The 21,023-nt window shown below is 43.5% G+C and overlaps 1 protein-coding gene across 6 annotated transcripts in view; it reads right to left on the reverse strand.

The window, feature by feature from the left end:
• The window catches only part of NIPBL (NIPBL cohesin loading factor), a 242,831-nt gene that overhangs the window by 19,314 nt on the left and 202,494 nt on the right, over positions 1 to 21,023 (reverse strand). For all 6 annotated transcript variants that reach the window (XM_077462850.1, XM_077462847.1, XM_077462848.1 and 3 more), the window contains 3 exons: positions 20,646 to 20,753; positions 20,363 to 20,563; positions 17,257 to 17,403 (listed from right to left, as the gene is read on the reverse strand). In XM_077462850.1, coding sequence (XP_077318976.1) covers positions 17,257 to 17,403; positions 20,363 to 20,563; positions 20,646 to 20,753 — 456 coding nt within the window. The remainder of the gene's footprint in view (positions 1 to 17,256; positions 17,404 to 20,362; positions 20,564 to 20,645; positions 20,754 to 21,023) is intronic.

Consider the following 21,023-nt stretch of genomic DNA (forward strand, 5'->3'; position numbering starts at 1 on the left):
GGAGATAGAAGTTCTTAACCACTACAATATACAGGGCACTTTCGCCCCCTTCCTTCCCAGCCCAATTTTCAGCTTTCATCGCTCTCGCACTTTCAATGACAATTGCGCGGTCATGCTATGCTGTACCCAAATGAAATTTTTATAATTTTGTTCGCACAAATAGAGCTTTATTTTGGTGGTATTTATTCACGACTCCGCTTTTTATTTTTTGCGATATAAGAGCAAAAAAAGCGGAAATTTGGAAAAAAACTATATTTTATTTTTTCCATTTTAAAAGAAATCCAATAAAATCAAATTTTGTCATAAATTTAAGCCAAAATGCATTCTGCTACATGTTTTTGGTAAAAAAAATTCCGTTATAAGTATGTGTGTATAAGTTTGTGTGATCACGGACATATGTATGCAAATGATCATGTACAGATGTGTGCAGGTGATCACGTACATATGTGTGCAGATAATCATTGGAACATGTGATTTTAGTGGGACATATGTGGGGGGACATGTGTTTTTTTATTTGGGGACATGTGTGGTGACATGTGTATTGTGATGACATGTGTGTTTACACTGTAGGTTTATACTAGACTGGTGATCAGTTAGTAAAAAGCTGTAAAAACAGCTCATACTCACTGATCACCAGCCGGCTGCAGCAATCTGCTCTCCTCTCCTCAGCGACGACTTCCGTGTGAGGAGGGGAGAGCCGATTGCCTAGCAACCGGCTGTTTGTTTACATCACATGACGGCCATGATTGGATACGGCCGTAATGTGATCAGGAGGGCCAATCACAGAGCCCTCCTGCCGATCCGAGATGCGACGTGTCCGGGTGACACGAGCACATCGGGATGGCGCCGCTGCGCGGGCAATGCGTGCGATCCCCCTCCTTCTGAAGGACGTTCCTGAACGTCATCTCAGAAGTAGAGAGCTTCCACCCGGCCGTACATTGGCCGGGTGGGAAGTGGTTAAGCAGAGGCCGGTCAACGTTCTGACCTCGACAGATATTCTCAATATCCATCATAGGCATGTCTGAAGAGATCGCATCTCTCAAAGACCAGGTACGTATGGCACTCCTTGAAAAACAGCATACACCTCTTAGCATCTTAACCAGAGTTCTCAACACGGACAACATACAAACATGGGGCACAAGCTTAGATGCTTCTAGCAAGCCTTCACAACTGAAGAATAGGGTTCCAGACATCTGCTCCACAAGCTTTATCAGGAAAGGGTCAAACGTGTTAGTGGACAGATCGAGTGTCTTCACCCATTATGCCCAAATTTGACAAAGTAAGGTCACCGGCAGTAGAGGGCAAGGGCAGAGCTTGCCAATGAAAACTGGGTGTGAAGCAGGAATTCTAGCTGTTGGTTAATACAATCCTTAAAGCGGTATTAAACCCAAAACTATAAAATGTATTATATTGCAGCTTACTAATCAGGTGGTTTCCACCTGTTGATCTGGCCAGTAACCAACCCTCTGTATTTATGAGACAACTCTGGAGGAATGAGAATAGGAGGCACAGCAGACCGCAGAAGTGTCAGTCAATGGGGAAGGTAGTGTTATTATAGCAGATATGGATACACTAACAAATTGAAGCCAAATTCAGGCCCACGTTTTACATTTATAAGAAAAAAGGCAGATAGAGAAGACTGTCAAAAGGATCATAATCCCGAGCCACCGGGGTATAGTGACAAGCATTCACGAATGAAGGAAATTCAATAAGTCTACCAAAATGTATAAGTGATCTTTATTAATACAAAAAATTAAGATGATCAAAGTTTATAAACAGGAACCAGCCACCATCACCAACAGACAACATTGTCTTAAAAAAAAAAAAAAAATCAAATAAAAGTGCGTCCGGACGCCATTCTAACTTACATACAAGCCCATACATCCATTATAAGGTGAGACAACGTTATTAAAGTAATGGGAGCTGTATATTAACCTCCCTGGTGGTAGGATTTCAGATTTTTGATGCTGAAAGCGGTACAATTATTTTGCATAGAAATTTGGCGTTTTTGTACGGTAGGCTTGTAATTCTTAGGAATAACTCACTTAAATCTGTCCAAACAAGAGTCTAGTAGACATCCCGGGTATGAAAAAGTTTGAAAATCTAAATCATAAATTATAATAGAGAACTATAAATAATTATAACAAACACTATAATAAAAATTATTCAATAATGTAATCAAACTAAAAACACTGAAATTCAGTTGCAGAATTGTCGCTGTCATTACTTTTAGTCTTTGATGACGGATTTCCCCACAAATCACTATCGCTGCAAGTGATTCTAATTTATTATTGCTGTTTTCTAGCTGGTTGCTATGGACAATCTCCAGTTTCCAGGCAGAAAGAACAGTATTTGAGATAAAACCGCATGCAGTGCACGGGACAGACCACTAGGGACAAAAGGGATGTGAAATAAATTGATACAGCAATGTAACCTGTAAGATTACAGTATACTGTATATGTATTGTGTTTTATTTTTTGAATTTGCCACCGTTCTCCATTCCCGTGCGTCGCAATGCTCGCAGGGAACGAAGCTCGGCGCCGTGATAGATCGAGCAGAGGACCGCTTGCGCGCACAGTGGGGAGACATCTCAGGATCCTGGGGACAACGTAAGTAACATGTACCTGGATCCTGCAATGCAATCCCGAGTGTGGCTCGGGGGTTACTGCTTTTGATACTGAAAATCCACCCCGAGCCAAACTCAGGAATACCGCCAGGGGGGTTAATTCCACCTGGGGAATCTCAGCATGGTAGTGCAGCAGCAAACAAATATTTTAACAGCACTTAAACACCTACAAGATAAATCAAACCAACATAGGTCAATGGCTGAACTGTTGCAACACCTATCGATGATAAACTCCGCGTATAATTATATACCATGAAGTATAGGGCATATTGCTAACAACTGTGGGTTGCTGATCAATCCAATAATCAAACGGATCACATATTGCTAGAACTGCCTAATAGTGGATTTCAGACTGGAGGCAAGTTCGGCATCAATCCTAGAGCAGCTAGATTTCAAAAGGGAGGCACCTGAAATGTACGATAGGTTTAAAGAAAGGGGTTACACCCATAGAGTCTTCAAAAAGGCTAAGAAAAATACCTCTGCGGGAGATTGATCTAGATTATTGGAAGATGGGTCCACTTTCTCTTCTCAGTAAGGTGCCCATGGGCACCTGATTACTCAGTACAGGACGCAGTGGTCAAAAGTGAAGTAGGTCTTGATTTAATACTGGCCTACACTAGGTCGTTTCCCTGTGCTGTCCAATTTTGTATGCATTTCCTCACATGGTCCCATGTAGGACCTCCCAATTTGCAGATATGCTCACTCAGTCTGAGTATACGCAGTCTTCGGATGATTCTTGGTTGATTTTAATTCCCAGAAGAGTGGGGACGATCCCCAGCAGTCACTGTCAAATTTGTAAGTTTTTCGAACGCATTGTGGTCTCCACCTCTGCAGATGGTTCCAAAAGCCTCATTAATTGCGCTACCAGTCAGGAAATTTATAGTATTTAATGAAATGTAAGATTGTATGAATTTTTTTATATATATATATATATATATATATATATATATATATATATATATATATATATATCTATATATCTATATATATAACACATACATACGTCCAAATATATTTGGACATAGGCACAATTTGAGTTTTTTCAGGTATTTAACAGAACATATTCAAAGTTACATAATGGATATGGGGCTGACACTCAGGTTTAATTTGAGGGTATGTATTTACAGGAATTACAGCTCTTAAGAAGGGACCAAAAGTAATTAGACAATTAAATCAAAACCTATTTCATGGCCAGGTGTGGGCTACTCCATTATTTCTTCTTCATCAACTAAGCAGGTAAAAGGTCTGGAGTTGATTCTAAGTGTGGTATTTGGAATCTATGGCTGTGAACCTACAGAAGAGGAGGATCCGGGCTGCTTTGTGCAAAACCACTGCACACAGCAGGTAAGTATAACGTTATTTTTATAGAAAATAAATTAGACGTTAGTATCACTTTAACTATCCATATGACTGCCTCTAGCTGCACAATTACCGTTAAGGCCAGGTTCACATACCGTTAGGTCAATATATATTTGAATACAGGCACAATTTTAATTTTTTCAGATATTTACCAAACCATTCAAGCTATAGTTATATAATGGATATGAGCTGAAAGTGCACGGTTTAACTTGAGGATATGTACATCCAAATCGGAGGAAGGGTTAAGGAATTACAGCTCTTAAGAATAACCACTGCACCCCTTTTTCAAGGGACCAAAAGTAATTGGACAGTTGAATCAAAAGCTATTTCATAGCCAGGTGTGGGCTACGCCTTTGTTTTTGTTTTTCTTCATTAAGCAGCTAAATGGTCTGGAGTTGAGCTCCAAGTGTGTTTTTTGCATTTGGAATCTATTGCTGTACACCTACATCATGCATTAAAAAGGAGCTGTCCATGCAAGTGAAACAGGCCATTATAAGGCTTCCAAAAAAAATCAGAGAGATAGCAACATTAGGAGTGGCCAAATCAACAGTTTGGCACATTCTGAGGAAAGAAGAAAGTACTGGTGAGCTAAGTGGCATAAAAAGGCCTGGATGTCCATGGAAGACAACAGTGGTGGATGATCGCAGGGTCCTCTCTATGGTAAAGAAAAACCTATTCGCAACATCCTGACAAATGGACACTCTATAGGAGGTAGGCATATAATTGTCAAGACTTCATGAGAGCAAATACAGAAGGTCCATCACAAGGTGCAAAACCATTCATAAACCTGAATATAAAAGCCAGATTAGACTTTGCGAAAAAAAAAACATCTAAAAAAGGCAGACGAGTTCTGGAGAAGCATTCTTTGGATGGATTAAACTAAGATTAACCTGTATCAGAATGACAGGAAGAAAAAGGTCTGGAGAAAGCTTGGAACTGTTCATGATCCACAGCACACAACATACTCTGTAAAACACGGTGGAGCTTGCAATGTGATGGCATGGGCATGCATGGCTTCCAGTGGCACTGGGTCATTGGTGTTTATTAATGATGTCACAGAAGCAGCCGGATGAATTCTGCAGTTTTTAGAGATATACTGTCAGCCCCGTTTCAGCCAAACGCAGCAAAGTTGATTGGGCGGTGCTACATAGTACAGATGGACAATGATTCAAAACACACTGCAAAACAGAATATTTAAAATGCAAATGGTGCAGCGCTAAACAAAAACAAATCATAAACATGGAAGCAGATAACAAAAAATGTAGAAAAAAAGGCTAATGAAAGTCCCAAACTAAACAGTCCATATGTAGAAGGATGAAAACAGAAACCAGCATCCGTGCACTATAAGTGAAAAGAGAGTGATATTCCTTCACACCAGAGAATTCTTCTCCACACCCGGTGAAATGCGTATCCTGCTTACCAGCTGCCCGTGACCACTAAAAAATTGTATCTCTAAGCGTCGGGAATTGGGTCTCCCCAGAAATCTCATTACTTGCTGGAATACCTACTGCTCACATGGAACTCGGAAGTAAAAACAAAGTAGAAGAAAAATAAGTGGAATATTCTGCAATGGCCGAGTCAATCACCTCATCTCAACCCAATTGAGCATGCATTTCACTTGCTGAAGGCAAAACTAAAGGCAGAAAAACCCACAAAGAACTGAAGACAGCTGCAGTTAGAGCCTGGCATAGCATCAGAAAGGAGGTCTTTGGTAATGTCCATGGGTTGCAGACTTCAGGCAGTCATTGCCAGTAAAGGATTCTCAACAAAATATTAAAAATGAAAATTTTATTGATTATATTAGGAACATTTTATTGATTATATTAATTTGTCCAATTATATTTGAGCTCCTGAAAATAGTGGGACTATGTATAAAAAAAGGTTGCAGTTCCTAAAATTTGCACTTGATATTTATGTTTAACCTCGAGTTAAAGCCAAAAGTCTGCAATTCAAATTTATTTGGATTTTGTTTGTTTTAATTTTATTCTGGTGGCGTACAGAGCCAAAAGTATGAAAATTGTGCCCGTGTACAAATATATATGGACTGAACTGTAGGTAAGAATAAGTGCAAACTACGCAATTGGTGAACACCTTAGAGACATTAGACAGACGGAACCTGAGAGCCCCCCTGGCACATTTCCTCCAGTACCATCAGGCCAAAACAGATGGCCTTAAAGCGGAGTTCCACACTTTTTTTAGTTTATTAAAAGTCAGCAGCTACAAAAAATGTAGCTGCTGACTTTTAATAAAGACACTCATTTGTCTGACGGTCCAGCAATGTAGCCACCAGAAGCCTCGCTCCTCTCCACCTCTTCTTTCGGCTTCATGGCCGGGCACGCACTGGGCGAGACACGCTGCGCTCTGCTAGTGGCCATTTAATCTTCTGGGTCACATGTCCCAGAAGACTGCCGGCAGGGAGGGGCCACCTAGGAGGAGAGGAGTAGTCTCCTAAGTGGCCAAGAGCAGAAAGAAGGAAGCGGGACAGGAAGTCCCACTCTAAACTAAGAAGCCCCCCCCCCTCCCCCCCAAAAAAAATGACATGCCAAATGTGGCATGTCAGGGGAAGATGAGTGCTTAAAGCAGAAGCACTTTTGGGTGGAACTCCGCTTGAAGGTCAAAGGATTTTTTGCCCTTAAATTGAGCAATAAACAAGGTGATTTTGACAGGATTCTTGTAAAGAAAGAAAAAGTCTAGTTTATAAACTAAATACCCTTGTGGACAACAAATTGAAGAACTGATTTTATAGGTATTCCTAGATTAGGATATATGACAAAGGTGAGGCCTTGGGATATTTGTGTCTGTGGATTGGTTTCTTACACCTTCGGCTTAATCTATGTATTTAACCATTTTTGTCGAAGCAATTCCTTCTTTGCTGTCTTTTCTGTGTTTTCACTTGTGCATCTATGGACTGGTCCATGTAGAATACTCTGGAAGCATGTTCATCCACTGATCGTATGTGTTTGGATGTTAATGTTTAATTTAGTGTACTCATTCAGTAGATAACCAAATTTGCTGCTCGTTCCCTTAAGGAATTTTGCAGTCTGGGTCATAAAGTGTATTTAAGCACATCCCAGCTAGGGGGCATTACATCCTAATCTGGGTTTTCCGGTGAAACAAGTTGACGTCAAGCAGATGTGTGCCAGACATCACTAATCATGCCCTCCACCTGGCCCGGGAAGCATAGCAGGATTCCCACACCGCCATGGTCAATGTTTGGCCATTTGGAATAAAAACGAAGTTACGCACCGGTAACGTTCTTTTCCGGAGTCTTTCAGGACAGCCCCCTGAGAGACCTTGGCTTCTCCCCTCTTTAGGAAACACCTGTGTCAGCTTAAAAAAATTTCCTCCTCCCCTGCTGCTTCTCAGTTCTTTAAGAGCACCTCCAGCCTTCTTGGGGAGACACAACATATGATAAACAATCATATCACATTTCCTGTAAAGGAAATCTTTACGTCTAAATATGGGTGGGTATCCGGCTGTCCTGAAAGACTCCGGAAAAGAATGTTACCGGTACGTATCTTCATTTTTTCCCCAATCGTCTTTCAGGACAGCCATCTGAGAGGATAGGATTACAGCTTGCAAGACTTTGCACCCAAAGGCCTGATCTTCAGCCAACCATAAGTCCACTCTATAGTGTCTTACGAAAGTGGCGAAACTGGACCATGTTGCCGCTTTACAAATCTGCTCCGGCGTTGCTCCAGCTCTCTCCGACTGCGACGCCGCCATTGACCTTGTGGAGTGTGCCCTGGTTCCTTTCGGCGTCTGCCTACCTCCTAACCAGTAAGCCTGTTCTATGGCTTCCCTTAGCCACCTGGCTATTGTACTTCTTGAGGCTTGGTCCCTACATTAGCCCCTGCATATAAAACAAATAAAGATTCCGTCTTTCTAATCTCTTTTGTTGCTTCTAAATAATGTAGGATGCATCTCCTCACATCTAAACTATGGAATTTCACTTCCTGTTCCTGCACAGGATTAGGACAAAATGAAGGTAATACAATCTCTTGATCTCTATGAAATCTAGAGACCACTTTAGGCAAAAAACCCGGGTCCATCTTGAACACTATACAATCCGGGAAAACCTGGCAAAAGGGGGGTCTGACTGATAATGCTCCTATCTCACAGACCCTTCTGGCTGTAGTAATTGCTACCAGAAAGATAGCTTTAAGCGTCAGCATCTTTAGGCTGCAATCCTTTAGTGGTTCAAAAGGGGGCTGCCGTCATAGTTCGCAGCACTAGGGGCAAGTCCCACTTCAGAAAGGCCGTACCTTGCCTAGGCCTCTGTCTGCTCACAGATTTAAGGAGCCCGATTACCCATGGATTAGAGGCTAGCCTCCTTTGCTGGTAAACCGATAATGCTGAGACTTGACTTTTTAACGTACTAAGGCTCATTCCTTTGTCTATCCCACTCTGAAGAAATTCTAAGACTGCTACTGAGCTTTGCGTCTTGAAGCCGTTCTCTGTGCACCACCTGCAAAAACATTTCCACACCTTCTGGTATATGTTATGTGTCTCAACCTTTCTGCTTTTCAGCAGTGTTTCTACCAAACGGTTTGAGAACCCTTTTGCTTTTAGCAGGTGCTTCTCAGATACCAGGCGGCTAGCTTCCACCTTTCCACTTGCGGACGGTACACTGGGCCTTGGGATAACAGGTCCTCCTGGACCGGTAGCAACCAAGGGGGCTCTATGGCAAGTTCTTTGAGCATAGAGAACCACGGTTTCCTAGGCCAGTGAGGTGCTATGAGAATTAACGAGGTGTTAGCTGTACGTAACTTCCTTATTACTGCTGTTATTAGCACTGGTGGGGGAAAGGCATAACACATGCTGAATGCCCATTTTTGCGCTGTGTCCACTCCGAGTGCTCCATCCTCCTTCCTCAGGGAAAAGAATGTTTGGATTTTCCTGTTTTCTTTTGACGCAAATAAGTCTACCTGAGGTATTCCCCATTTCCTTGTGATCTGGTCGAATACCTCTTGTTTTAGTATCCATTCTCCTTCCCTTATTTCCTTCCTGCTGAGGAAATCTGCCACTTTGTTTAAATCCCCTTTTAAGTGGACAGCTAAGATAGAATATTTTTCTCTCCCCATTCCAGAATTTTTTCTGCTAAGGACCATAGAGCCCAGCTCCTGGTCCCCCCTTGTTTATGTAGGCTACTACTGACGAGTTGTCTGATCTGATCATGATGTTCGCTCAACTCTTTCTGGAAAAACTGAAGTGCGAGCCATACTGCCTTCAATTCTTTCCAGTTGGATGACCTCCTTCCCTCTTCCTTCCCCCAAGTTCCTTGTGTTATTTGGGAGTCTATGTGCCCCCCATCCTGTGCCACTTGCGTCCGTGGTTAGGATTCGGGAGAGCGGTAGGATCCAAAGTCGCCCTTTGTTTAAATTTCCTACCCTCCTCCACCACCATAAGGTCTTTTTTATGTTTGCTGGTATTAGCACTTGCGTATTCAGCGACTCTTGCCTGTGGTCCCATACTTTCAATAGGAACCTCTGTAATAGGCGAAAATGCAGACTTGCCCACTGCACCGCTGGGATTGCGGATGTTAGCAACCCTAGGGATGACATTGGTCTGCATCAATCCCATTTCTTTTTGAATTTTTTCAATTTTTTCCTTGGGTAGAAAGACCTTTTGTTGTACTGAGTCTATTACATATCCCAAATACTTTATCTGTTGCGTGGGCTGTAGATTTGATTTTCCCACATTTACCAACCACCCTAGACTAAGAATGTCCTGGTGTATCTGAGGTCTTATAATAGCCTTCCGAGAGATTTTGCGAACAGAAGGAGGTCGTCTAAATAGGCAATGATGGATATGCCCTTTAGACGTAACGGTGCCAGGGCCTCCGCCAAGATCTTCGTAAAAATTCTGGGCGAAGAAGAAAGGCAGAGCTTGGAATTGAAGGTGTATGGTTTCTTTCCCTGTTTCTATTGCTAGCCTTAGAAACTTCTGATGACTGATGTATTGGCACATGTAGGTATGCATCCTTTAGCTCCAGTGAAACCATGTAACAGTTTGGGGGTAACAGCCTTCACTGAGTAAATGGAATCCATTCTGAATCTTTTGTGAGTTATAGAAAGATTTATAGGCTTGAGGTTGAGGATTGGCCTGCCCTTCCCTGAAGGTTTCTGTACCCCAAAAATGTGGGAGTAGAAGCCCTGTCCTTCCTCTCCTCTTGGTACCTTGCCTATTATACCTTGCTTCCTGAGGTCCTTTATGGAACTCATTAACCCTCTGGCTTTCCCTCTGTCTCTTGGAAGTTTGCTGGGGGCAATCTTGAGAACTCTAGGCAGTAACCTTCCCTTATTGTCCTCAAGATAAACTGGTTGGAGGATATTTTTTCCCATTGTGAGATGAAGGCCCCCAGTCTTCCTCCCACAGATAATTTCATTGTTTGTTACGGGTTTGCTCAGGATGACGAAAAATCGCTCCTCCCTTGCTTTTCCCCTTCTGGACCCAAGGCTTCCTCTGATTGTCCGCTTTGGGTGTTGAAAAACGGGCTCTATCCCCTCTCTGTCTCTTTTTATTTTGTTGAGGTTGACCCCAAGGTGCTTTACGCTTGAGAGGAAACGTTTTCTTTTTGTCTGCTGTGCGGTCCAGAACCTTCTAAACCTGTCCCGAACAGGTCCCCTGTAAACAGGATCCCACATAATTTGGCCTTGGATGCGCAGTCCCCCTGTCATGTCTTAAGCCATAGGGCCCATCTGGTAGAGTTGGCTAGAGCCGAAGATCTGGCTGCCATGCGTACCAGTTCTGCCAATGCATCTGCAATATAGGCAATGCCCCGTAAAAGAGTGGGAAAAGAGAATAGAATCTGCTCCTTTGCAGTACCTTCCTCTATATGTGCCTGGATACAGTTCAACCAGAATTCCATATTTCTGGCCACTACCGTAATTGCCATTGCAGGCTTCAGGCTGCCTAGGGTGGAGTCCCAAGACTTCTTTAAAAGAGTCTATTCTCTTATCCATTGGCTCGGCTAAGACCCCCATGTCCTCAAAGGCTAAATCCGTATGTTGGGACACTTGTGAGAAGGCCGCATCTAATTTAGGGGATTTGTTCCATACTGCTGACTCAGAGAATGGAAACCGCCTCTTTAAGGCTTTAGAAAAAAATGGCTCTCTTTCTAGATCCTGCCATTCTTTCTTTATTGCCTCTATCAAGACCTCGTGGACAGGAAAATTCTTCTTTTCCTGCTCCCCTAAGCCCTCATACATCTGATCATGCAGGGATAAGGGGTTTCTTTTCTGCTTGTATACCTAGTGTGGTATAAATGGCTCCCAGAAGCTTATCTACCTCATCTAATGTGAGCTTGTATCGGGAGGTTTTCCTGGAATCACCTTCCAGTGCCTCCCCTTCTGATTTCTGGGAGCCAGACGCTGCACTATCAGGCTCGTCCTCTGCCTCCTCCCTAGGGGCTACTGAAGGACCTGCACTAGTGGAGGGAAGCGCTTGCGTCTTTGGTAGCGACAGCTGCACTGGTGGAGGAGCAGTCTGCTGTTGTGGGATCTGAAAACCTTCAAAAAAGGTTTTAAAAGATTCAACGGTACTGGATAGTTCTTTGACAGATGCCGCTAGATCATTGCTTTGCTCAGTGGAATGTTCTTGCACTAATTTATTAATACATTCCTTATATAAAGCTTTCCCCCAGGAATCTTTAAGAGCGTTTTTACAAGGACACCTTCTCTTTGAATTATGGGAGGGCTTGGTTTTGTCTGATTTCTGAAATGACCCAAGAAAAAACCCACAATTAAAACTGCAGCCTCCTACCAATGCAGGTGAGCAATATAAATCATGTGGGTTACCCTCACCAGGGACCCCATGACCCACCCTCTGACACCGGAGCGACCCTACCGACCCCCCCTTTTTCTTTCACACTTTTACCCATGTACCCTTGATGGGGGGAGGGTGCAGGGGCGGGTAGCTAGTGGTCTTAGGCAGGGGGAGATCCACCCCAGGTTCCCCTTAGCTTTCTATGGTTGGAGCTGGTCTCTGCTGGAGCAGTGTCCTTAGCCTCTGCACCCGACATTTTAGTGTCACCACCAGAGCCCCCGCTGTCACTACAACATTCACGGCTCCTCTCCAGCCCTTGCCTGGCACCAATTCATGTTTTGCGGCCGTGATCCGGAAGTACACGCCCCCTTTGCCGTCGTGACGTCACCCGCCACTGGCGCCGCCGGTCAAATACACAGCGATGCTGAAGGGCTGAGACGGCCAGCGTGTACTTCCCTGCACCGCCCTCGGCGCTTGAACCGGCGCCCCCCCCCCCCGACCTCTAACTGCACTCAGCGATGCAGGGGCGGCAAAAGAAGGTCAGTCTGCTTGTCCTAGCAGCCTCTGCTGCTTTTCAGGACCTCTGGGTTTCCTAGGTGTCTCCTCTCTGGAGGAAACACAAAAAACTGAGAAGCAGCAGAGGAGGAGGAAATTTATTAAGCTGACACAGGTGTTTCCTAAAGAGGGGAGGAGCCAAGGTCTCAGGTGGCTGTCCTGAAAGACGATTGGGAAAAGCGTGGCTATGGCAGGCAGTGGGTTGTAAAGTGATTACACTGAGTGGCACGCCCGGCAGGAACTGCATTCACCATCAGCAATGTATTGGGGCTGCACAAGGATGGGTGGTACATAGAGCTAGAGCGGTTATCTCATTCATAAGTGCATAGAGGTCGAGTTGTGAAGCGCATGGACTGTTTTGCACATGATTTATACTTCCTCTAATAACGCTCTCTGCTTTGCATAACTATATGTGCTCTGCTACGTACTTTGGGTGCGGTGTTGGGATCTGCCATCCATCCCCTGCTGCCGCTCAGCTGTGCTTTCTCTATGCTTCTGCTTTGCCTGCACTTTATGCAAGAGTCACTTTTTGTGGAAATTTGTAGATATATCTGTGCTCATGTAAGCAGTATATGGACACTAGCCCATCTGCCTTTAGGATTGGTGCTCAACTTACCTCCAGTCCAGAATACACTATTAGATAGTTCTAGCCATACTTGATCCGGTTGATTATTGGATTGGTCAGCAACCCACAGCTGTTAGCAGTATGCCCTATGCCCGGGGTTTATTATCGATAGGTGTTGCAGCAGTTATGTTCAGCTCTTGACCTATGTTGGTTTTATTTATCTTATAGGTCAGTAAGTGCTGTTACTATATTCGTTTGCTGCTACAACACCATGCTGATATTTCCCAGGTGGAACATACAGCCGCTATTATTTTAATAACTTTGTCTCACCTCATAATGGCTGTATGGGCTGTATGCAATCGAGAATGGACACAGTTTTTTTTTTTTTTTTGACAACGTTCTCAGATTTTTTTTGAGTGATGGTGGGTGGTTCCTGTTTATACACTTTGATCATTTGATTTTTTTTGCATTAATAAAGATAATTTATACATTTTGTTAGATTTATCGCATTTCCTTCATTCTTGTCACTATACCCCGGTGGCTTGGGATTATGGTCATTTTGCAGTCTTCGCTATCTGCTTTTTTTTGCTTACATGCTTATGCAAGAAAGAGCCCACTTTAAATATATAGTAAGTGGGTAAGTGACTGGTGGTATGCGTTTCATACCCTGTATGTTTTGGTTTGCCTTCTTTTATTGTTTCCACACTTAGCAGTTACAGCGTTTTGCCTTTTTGGATAAAGGTTTTGCATGAACAAAAGCTAATCATTTTAATCAACCCTGTCAGTGTTGAGTTTGTCTAATCCATGTAAACGGATACATTCTGTTAAATGAGAGCTTAAAGAGGACAGCCAGCTGAAAAAAATAAATAAATTAAAAGTCTGCAGCTACAAACACTGTAGCTGCTGACTTTTCGGTTTCAATATGTTTATTGTAAAGTTGAATAAACAGGAATAAACAAGAGTCTACAATCTGCTCCTTGTGCGCCCTCGCAGGGGCTACAAAACATGAATATGAAACCAAAGGGCCAGCCATCACATTATACTTGTAGCAAACAGAAGAAAAGGAGGGAATATGAGTAGGGGATGGTATCGAGGCTGGTTCCAGAACCAGGCAACTTGTTCCCTCGTCGTTTCCGGAGGGCAGGCCCTTCTTCCACTACCCCCTCCTACGGGGGGCAGCAGGATTCGTTAGCAATGGGAGAGATTACAAAAAAGAGTGAAGAGAGATAGGGAACAAAAGAAGAAAAGAGAAAGAGAAAAGAGGGGGAAGGAAGGAGGGGGAAAGTTCGGGCGTGGGTGCCTCGCCAAGGGGAGTTAGACCAAGCCTAGGCATGCTGCTTGGAGTGCGGGGAACTCATAGGAGATCCACGGCTCCCAGATTTTTAGAAATTTAGCATGAGAATCGTAAACAATACTAGACATACGTTCCTGAAGTAACATTGCAGTCATGCGGGTTTTAACACCTTGAAAGTCTACCCGTTGGGACTTCCAGGCTTGGGCAATGGTCCGCTTGGCCGCTATAAATAGGTAAGTAGCCAACTTCTGTTGAGGGCCCCGCAAACCAGGTACCGGGCAATGTAGGAGCGATAGCTTAGCATCCCTTAGGATGGTTAGGTGGAAAAGTGTCTGCAGCAAACCAAAAATCCTAGACCAGAACCCCACCAGCCTTGGGCAACCCCACCATGTATGCATAACATCACCTTGCTGTCCACAATTGCGGAAGCATCTGTCCGTACTCCCGGGGAAAGCCCGAGCTGTGCGGGCAGGTACCCAATACCATCGGAGCATTACTTTATATGCAGCCTCCGGGGTATTCGTGTTAAACGAGCATTTGGTGATTGTTTTCCAGGCCCTGCTCCAGTCCTCTGGGTTTACTGGGGTCCGAAGGTCCTTTTCCCATTGAGTCATATAAGAGAGGGGTGCTGATGGCGGACGGCTATTCAGAGAGGCATAAATGGCCGAAATAAGGCCTGGGGACCCTGGGGCATATTGGCATGAATGTTCAAAAAAAAGTTTTTTGGAAGGGGTAGGTGGACCTGTGGCGCAATGCTGCAATCCAGTGCTTTAATTGGATAAAGTGATAATGCTCATTAGCCGGCGCCCCGTGTGTTTCCCGGACACTCTCCCAGGAGGGGAAGAAGCGTGAGGAAAGAAAATTTTGGACTTGTGGGTAGCCATGTGAGGACCACCAGGAAAATGCCTGGGGCTCCTCCAGACCCGGGGGGAAAAGAGGGTTATGGGTGATGGGAAGTAGGGGTAGAAAGGGGGACATCAGATTGCTGGAAAAGCGAACTGAGTCCCACACCTGCAGACTATGTAGGAGCATGGGGCTTAGGGAGGGAGGGCGCAGATTTCTGGGGAGCCAGAGGAGTGCCTGAAGTGCACAAGGGTCACAGCCAGGCACCTCCAGGAGCACCCACAGAGGAACATCCATGGTTGCATGGAGCATAGTCAACGGAGCGATCTGGGCCGCTGTGTAGTATTTAGAGAAATTGGGGACCCCCAAGCCTTCCCGGAGCCTATGGGTATAAAGGGTTGCTCTAGGTACCCTGGGGCGTTTGCGCGCCCATATAAATTGGAGTATCCTATTCTGCAGGAGTCGAAGAAAAAAAGTGGGTACCCGGACAGGCAAAGTAAGAAAATAATAAAGGACTTTAGGGAGGATGGTCATCTTTGCCGCCGAGATCCTGCCTACCCAGGAGAGTGTGGGGAATTGCCAGGCTTGCATAAAGGTGGACACCGTTCGCAACAGGTAGCTGCTGACTTTTAATAAGGACACTTGCCTATCCAGGGTGTTCACAATGTCGGCCGTCCGAGGCCGACCCATCCCTTGGCTCTTGGGTCCCAGCACCGTCATTCGTACTAAGAGCAACAGGCAGTGGAGCCTTGTGGCTTCACTGCCTGTTTCCTACTGAGCATGCGCGAGTTGCACAGCACTTTGTGAATGGGGCACGCTGTGTTCTGGGACACACACAGTTCCCAGAACACAGGGCGCCCCATTTACCAGAAGACAACGCGAGGAGATCTGCCTAGCAACAGGCATTTCTGGTAAGTTCATACATTTTTTTTCAATTTTTTTATGTATTTAAAGGATTGTTTTTATGTATTTTTTTTAGGGTGGCCCTCCACTTTAAGCATGTGAAAAACAACAAAACAGACTTGCTAACTGGATCACCAGATGAAAATAGAAGAAAGCAAGCCTAAAAAAGAAAACCAATGCAGCCACCCCATCCAAGAATTGGTAAGCGGCAATACATTAAATGTTTGCTTTTAGGTTTAATACGGTTTTAAAAGCAAGAACACTCTACTGGCCTAGTGGTTTCAATGTTAAGGTGGGTTACTGACAGATCCACAATGTTTACCAAAATGCCTCCAAAAGGAGAACAGATCCTACAATCTGGTAGGGCCCTGGACCCCTCAAGGGGTGAAAAGGTATTCTCGCATTTAGAGGAGTTCTAAAAGACCCAAGCAGGCCTCCTCCAGATGCAGTGTAGTACATACCGCAATATTGGCCAAAATGGTCTCTTGTATGTGACGTAATGGCAGGGTACAGAGATTCCTCAAAAGCAATAAGACTGCAGGGAGCTGGAATCGGAATCAGATGACGCTGCAAATGGTGGCCTGGCGACCTTTACTGGGGAGATCAAAGATGACTCTTCAGGGCAAGGTGTAGGAGCCTCTGCAGTCAGCCTCTCACAAGAGATAGGGTGAATTTGGCCTGTGTCTTGTGTGACTGCAAGAGAGGACATTGATGACAACCCTGGGGATTCAGCCTTACCTGACAGAGATAATGGTGACTTTGATGAGATAGACCCTATAACCATTGGGTCATAGAATTCTAGATGTTTGCGTCTTCAGGAGGCAAAGAGAGAGTACCTAGAATCATTAGAAAAGTTTGCACTAAGCTAATGTGTTGCAGTGGGACTGAACCCCTGTGTGTCTAGATACAGGCATGTTGTGACCACACGGCACTACTGCAACTAGCTCAGGGTATATAACACAGAGCCTCAAATTGGTACAAACCCAAGCAGCTAGCAGTCTATGAGGGTTTTAGCATTAACACCTTCCATGGTAAAGCATGCAGAAGTGGGAAATTCAAAGGCAACCAGCATTGAAAATTGCAAGATAGCTCCCCATGCGCAGTCTGATCAACCCAATTTGTGAGTGTGTCTATTGACACACATAGCACAGCCTGGCCCTTACCCCTGCCTCACAGGATTTGATCTGAGTCCTGTGAGCAGAGAGAGAAAGAGTATCATTGGATTAAGATCAGGCTCAGGTAAGATTGGGGGGGGGGGGGCGCCGACAACTTTACAACCACTTAGTAAAAAAAAAAAAAAAATCAAAAACGAAATCACAAGATTAACCTGGGAAAACCACTCACCTCTCTGAATGACTGCAGGAGGTTACTACCTGAAACCGATAATGTAATGTCTATGTGGTGCATAATGAACAGTGGCTCCTCTTGCGTTTGATATGGAAAACCAGCTAGATTGTCCGCTAAATACAAGAGCATATTCACTTCCGTTTTCTAAAGGGAAAAAACAAAGCAAAAAAAAAAAAAAAAAAACAGAACTGATTAAACACACATGGCATCACCACTGCCTCTTTAAATATGACATTTGCCATACATTTTCTGTTACGTCAAGCTCTGCTTTCTGAAGGAAATAAAAAATGTCAAACTTTAGAATTTCTATCCCGTTAGTTTTTTTTTTGTTTTTTTTTACCACCACGGGGCATTGTAATTTAAATTTAGGTCACAGGAGAACAGTTGTAGGGCAGTTGGCAGCATGTAAAAGGTGGAAGAGTGAGAGGTTACGGACAATGACTACTCCATTTACGAACTAACCAGGGAGATGTTTAGCTACGGATGAGGCACGCACACCAGTAGGGTGCTAGAGTTATAAGCCACTTTTATTCCTGCCAGGTGCAACATACTGAGATATGACAAAACCAAAGATGGAAATTCTAGCCGGTTTGATATAGACCTCCCATTTATTACTCTTTTGGCAACACATTCTGATGGGTGCAGAAGTGATCAAGAGCTTTCAAGCAGTCCAAATCACCTTTTCGTTCTATAAAAACACTAGCTAAAATGTAAAAACAAGCACTGTTGCAGAGCCTTAGAATATTGCATTTGCCCTTGGTAGTCAAAGGGTTAAACAAAAAACAAGTGGCCAAAGGAAATCACTACAAAAAATATAAAGTAAGCGCTAATTACATACACCCTAAAATTGACATGTGCTGAGTAATAAAGATTCCACCCACTGTAATAAATCAATATTTCGCAAAACCAAAAAATGCACAAAAAAATTCCACAAAGGTGCTATGAAAACCTCTTAGAGGTCGGATTGCTGTCGCTGTTCCCATGGACTGCAAGTGATGTCACATCCGTTTGAACAGTGAGACAGATGGCACCTTTGTCTGTACCATTGTAACGGTAGTTTGTTGGATATTATCCTTTGAACTAAAACGTTTATTGCTGGTCGAGCTGGTGATTGTCTGGGCACCCTGACATGCAAGTGCATATATTTGGGGATTGGTTTTAAAAGGGAACTTTAATAAAACTGTGTAGCACGATCACCGTGTTTATCTTCTTTTTGGGTGATTGGTGTATACCCTGCTGAAGGTAAGGAGCATCTGTGAGCTGGAAAGGAGAAAACTTGGAACTCCATCCAGAGAGATTCATTACACACACTTTGGGGTCCAGCTGGCTTTTGGGCTCTGTTGAGTGAGCACTTGCTTGGTGGTGGAGCATGTCTTCTCTTTGAATCATACAAAGATGCACGGTGGATTGGAATCATTCAATTAAAGTGCAAGGATTTGGAAATGGTCACAGTTGAATAAGGACTTCAACCTGCAGATTTTTACAGCACTTTTCATCTTTGATATGTATATGCACCATTATCACACTGGTATTAATATTTGTGATTTTTTTTTCACAGCATCTTTGTGGATTTTGTGTGATTTTTTTGGTGTGTGTTTTTTGTTTTTGGCATTGCACAAAAGTTATTATCACATTATTGCAATTTTTGAACATATGTGCACAAAGTTATCACTGACAATACACTTATTAATGAAAAAGGTTTTTTCACAGCATCTTTTTGTAATTTTTTTGTACAACTTTGTTGTTTTTGGTATTGCGCAATAGTAATTATTACAGTGGGTGTAATCTTTATTACTCAGCACATGTCAATTTTAAGATGCATGTAGTTTAATTAGCGCCTACTTTCTATTTTTGTACGATTTATTAGTGTGATTCACACTTAATGGGGCAGCTGTCATGTAGGGTTGGCGCCTTTTATCTTTTGGAATAATAATAAAGGAAATCAATAGAGACAGATTTCTACAAATTCAGAAGTCGAGTCCTCAGTGGAGCAAATGGCAAAACTGCACCAAAGAACATGTAAAGCTAAAACATTATTCTCCCATTTTAGACAGAGCAGGGATTTGTTGGACTGGTGGGGGACAAGGGATTACGCTTCACTTTATTTTCAGCAGAAAAACAAATCTCTCTAAAACAGGGTTTCGTCACTGGGGTTCCTTGGGCAAGAAGTAATTTCTGCCTCTCCGATAAGTAACCATTGCCACCAATGATCTTTTTAGCCATCTGTAGGGACGGGGGTAGACTATTCCCAAAAATGGAAGGAACATTCTTCCCACTGACCATCACACTAAAGTTCTGTAAATTATTAGCAGGGGTTCCTTGGAGCCAAAAAGTTATGTTAAGGGTTCTTCCATGTTAAAAAGTTTGAGAAAGGCTGCTCTGAAGTGAGGGAGATTCCTTCTTAGTTACTAAGTTTCCTGTTATTGATGTTCTGGTAACAACCCAAAATGTTGAATTTATCTCCCTTTTGGACCCAGTGACAGCATTTAAAGCCGACAGGTTCCCATCCTTTCTAGACTACAAAATAAAAGTTTTGACTTTAGATACAATTTAACCTGTCGGTTGTCTTACACGCCTGGACCTTGGCCACTTCTAGTAGCTTGTATATTTTCAGTAACAGGCTCAAATTTTAACATGCTGCATATTTTCACGGTTTTATATCACAATTGTATTTTCACTGCAAATAGTGTAGTACAATTAGCATGTTCTGACAGCTATACATAATTAACTTATACACAATTCATATGTAGACTGGTAGAATATTATTCTATCAGCTCTCTAAGTTGAAGTGATTGTAAAGTCTTTTTTTCCCTATAAAAATAACAAACATGTTATACTTACCTGCTCTGTGCAGTGTATTTGAACAGAGCAGTCCAGATCCTCCTCTTCTTGGGTCCCTCTTCTGTGCTCCTTGGTCCCTCTCTCCTGTTGAGTGCCCCCACAGTAAGCAGCTTGCTATGGGTGAACCCAAGCCAAGCTGCAGATGTGGTTCAGCCCCGTCCCCTCTCTCCCTATTGGCTAACTGACTTTGACAGTAGTTAGGGAATATAGGTTCCCTTTAACAATAGGACACCTAAATAATAGTACAGGTTGTTTTGCTTACCGCAGCATCATCAAATAGGTTAAGCAATGAGATCAGGAAAGCTCGCCGGTGCTGTCTGTTCCCCCGAATCATAGAATAGAGATGGGAGCACAGGGCACTGGTGGACTCGTCCTGCCGGAACCCACGCACTATGCGCTTTGCATCAGAGATAATAGCTTGCTGGACCTGGTATGACATCTTTATGCCAGCCACCGCTTTCATCTAAGACAGAGAAGAGTGTTATAGAGCAGCCAATCACCCCACTACATTACTTGACAAGGCAATTGCATTGATTAGCACTTACATGAATGAATCCAGTGTATTTCTTGTCGATCTCTACCAGTTGCTGATCTGATTTGTTCCGCATGGACGGCTCAGGGTCTGTGCCCATAGCAATTAGGTACGGCACACACTAAGAAAAAGTAACCAATGGCAGGGTCAAGGGAATGAAAAATATAGTTTGGAGGGGTAGGATGATATGCTTTACGGTCACTGTCTATGCAGAAAATGTAGCTAGGATTGAAAACTGACCAAGTCTGTTACAAGTCTGTTACAAGTCTGTTACAAGTCTGTTACAAGTCTGTTACAAGTCTGTTACAAGTCTGTTACAAGTCTGTTACAAGTCTGTTACAAGTCTGTTACAAGTCTGTTACAAGTCTGTTACAAGTCTGTTACAAGTCTG

This window comes from Lithobates pipiens, unplaced genomic scaffold (assembly GCF_037356315.1).
Source record: "Lithobates pipiens isolate NorthernLeopardFrog02 unplaced genomic scaffold, aLitPip1_a1.2 Scaffold_3, whole genome shotgun sequence".
NCBI lineage: Eukaryota > Metazoa > Chordata > Amphibia > Anura > Ranidae > Lithobates > Lithobates pipiens.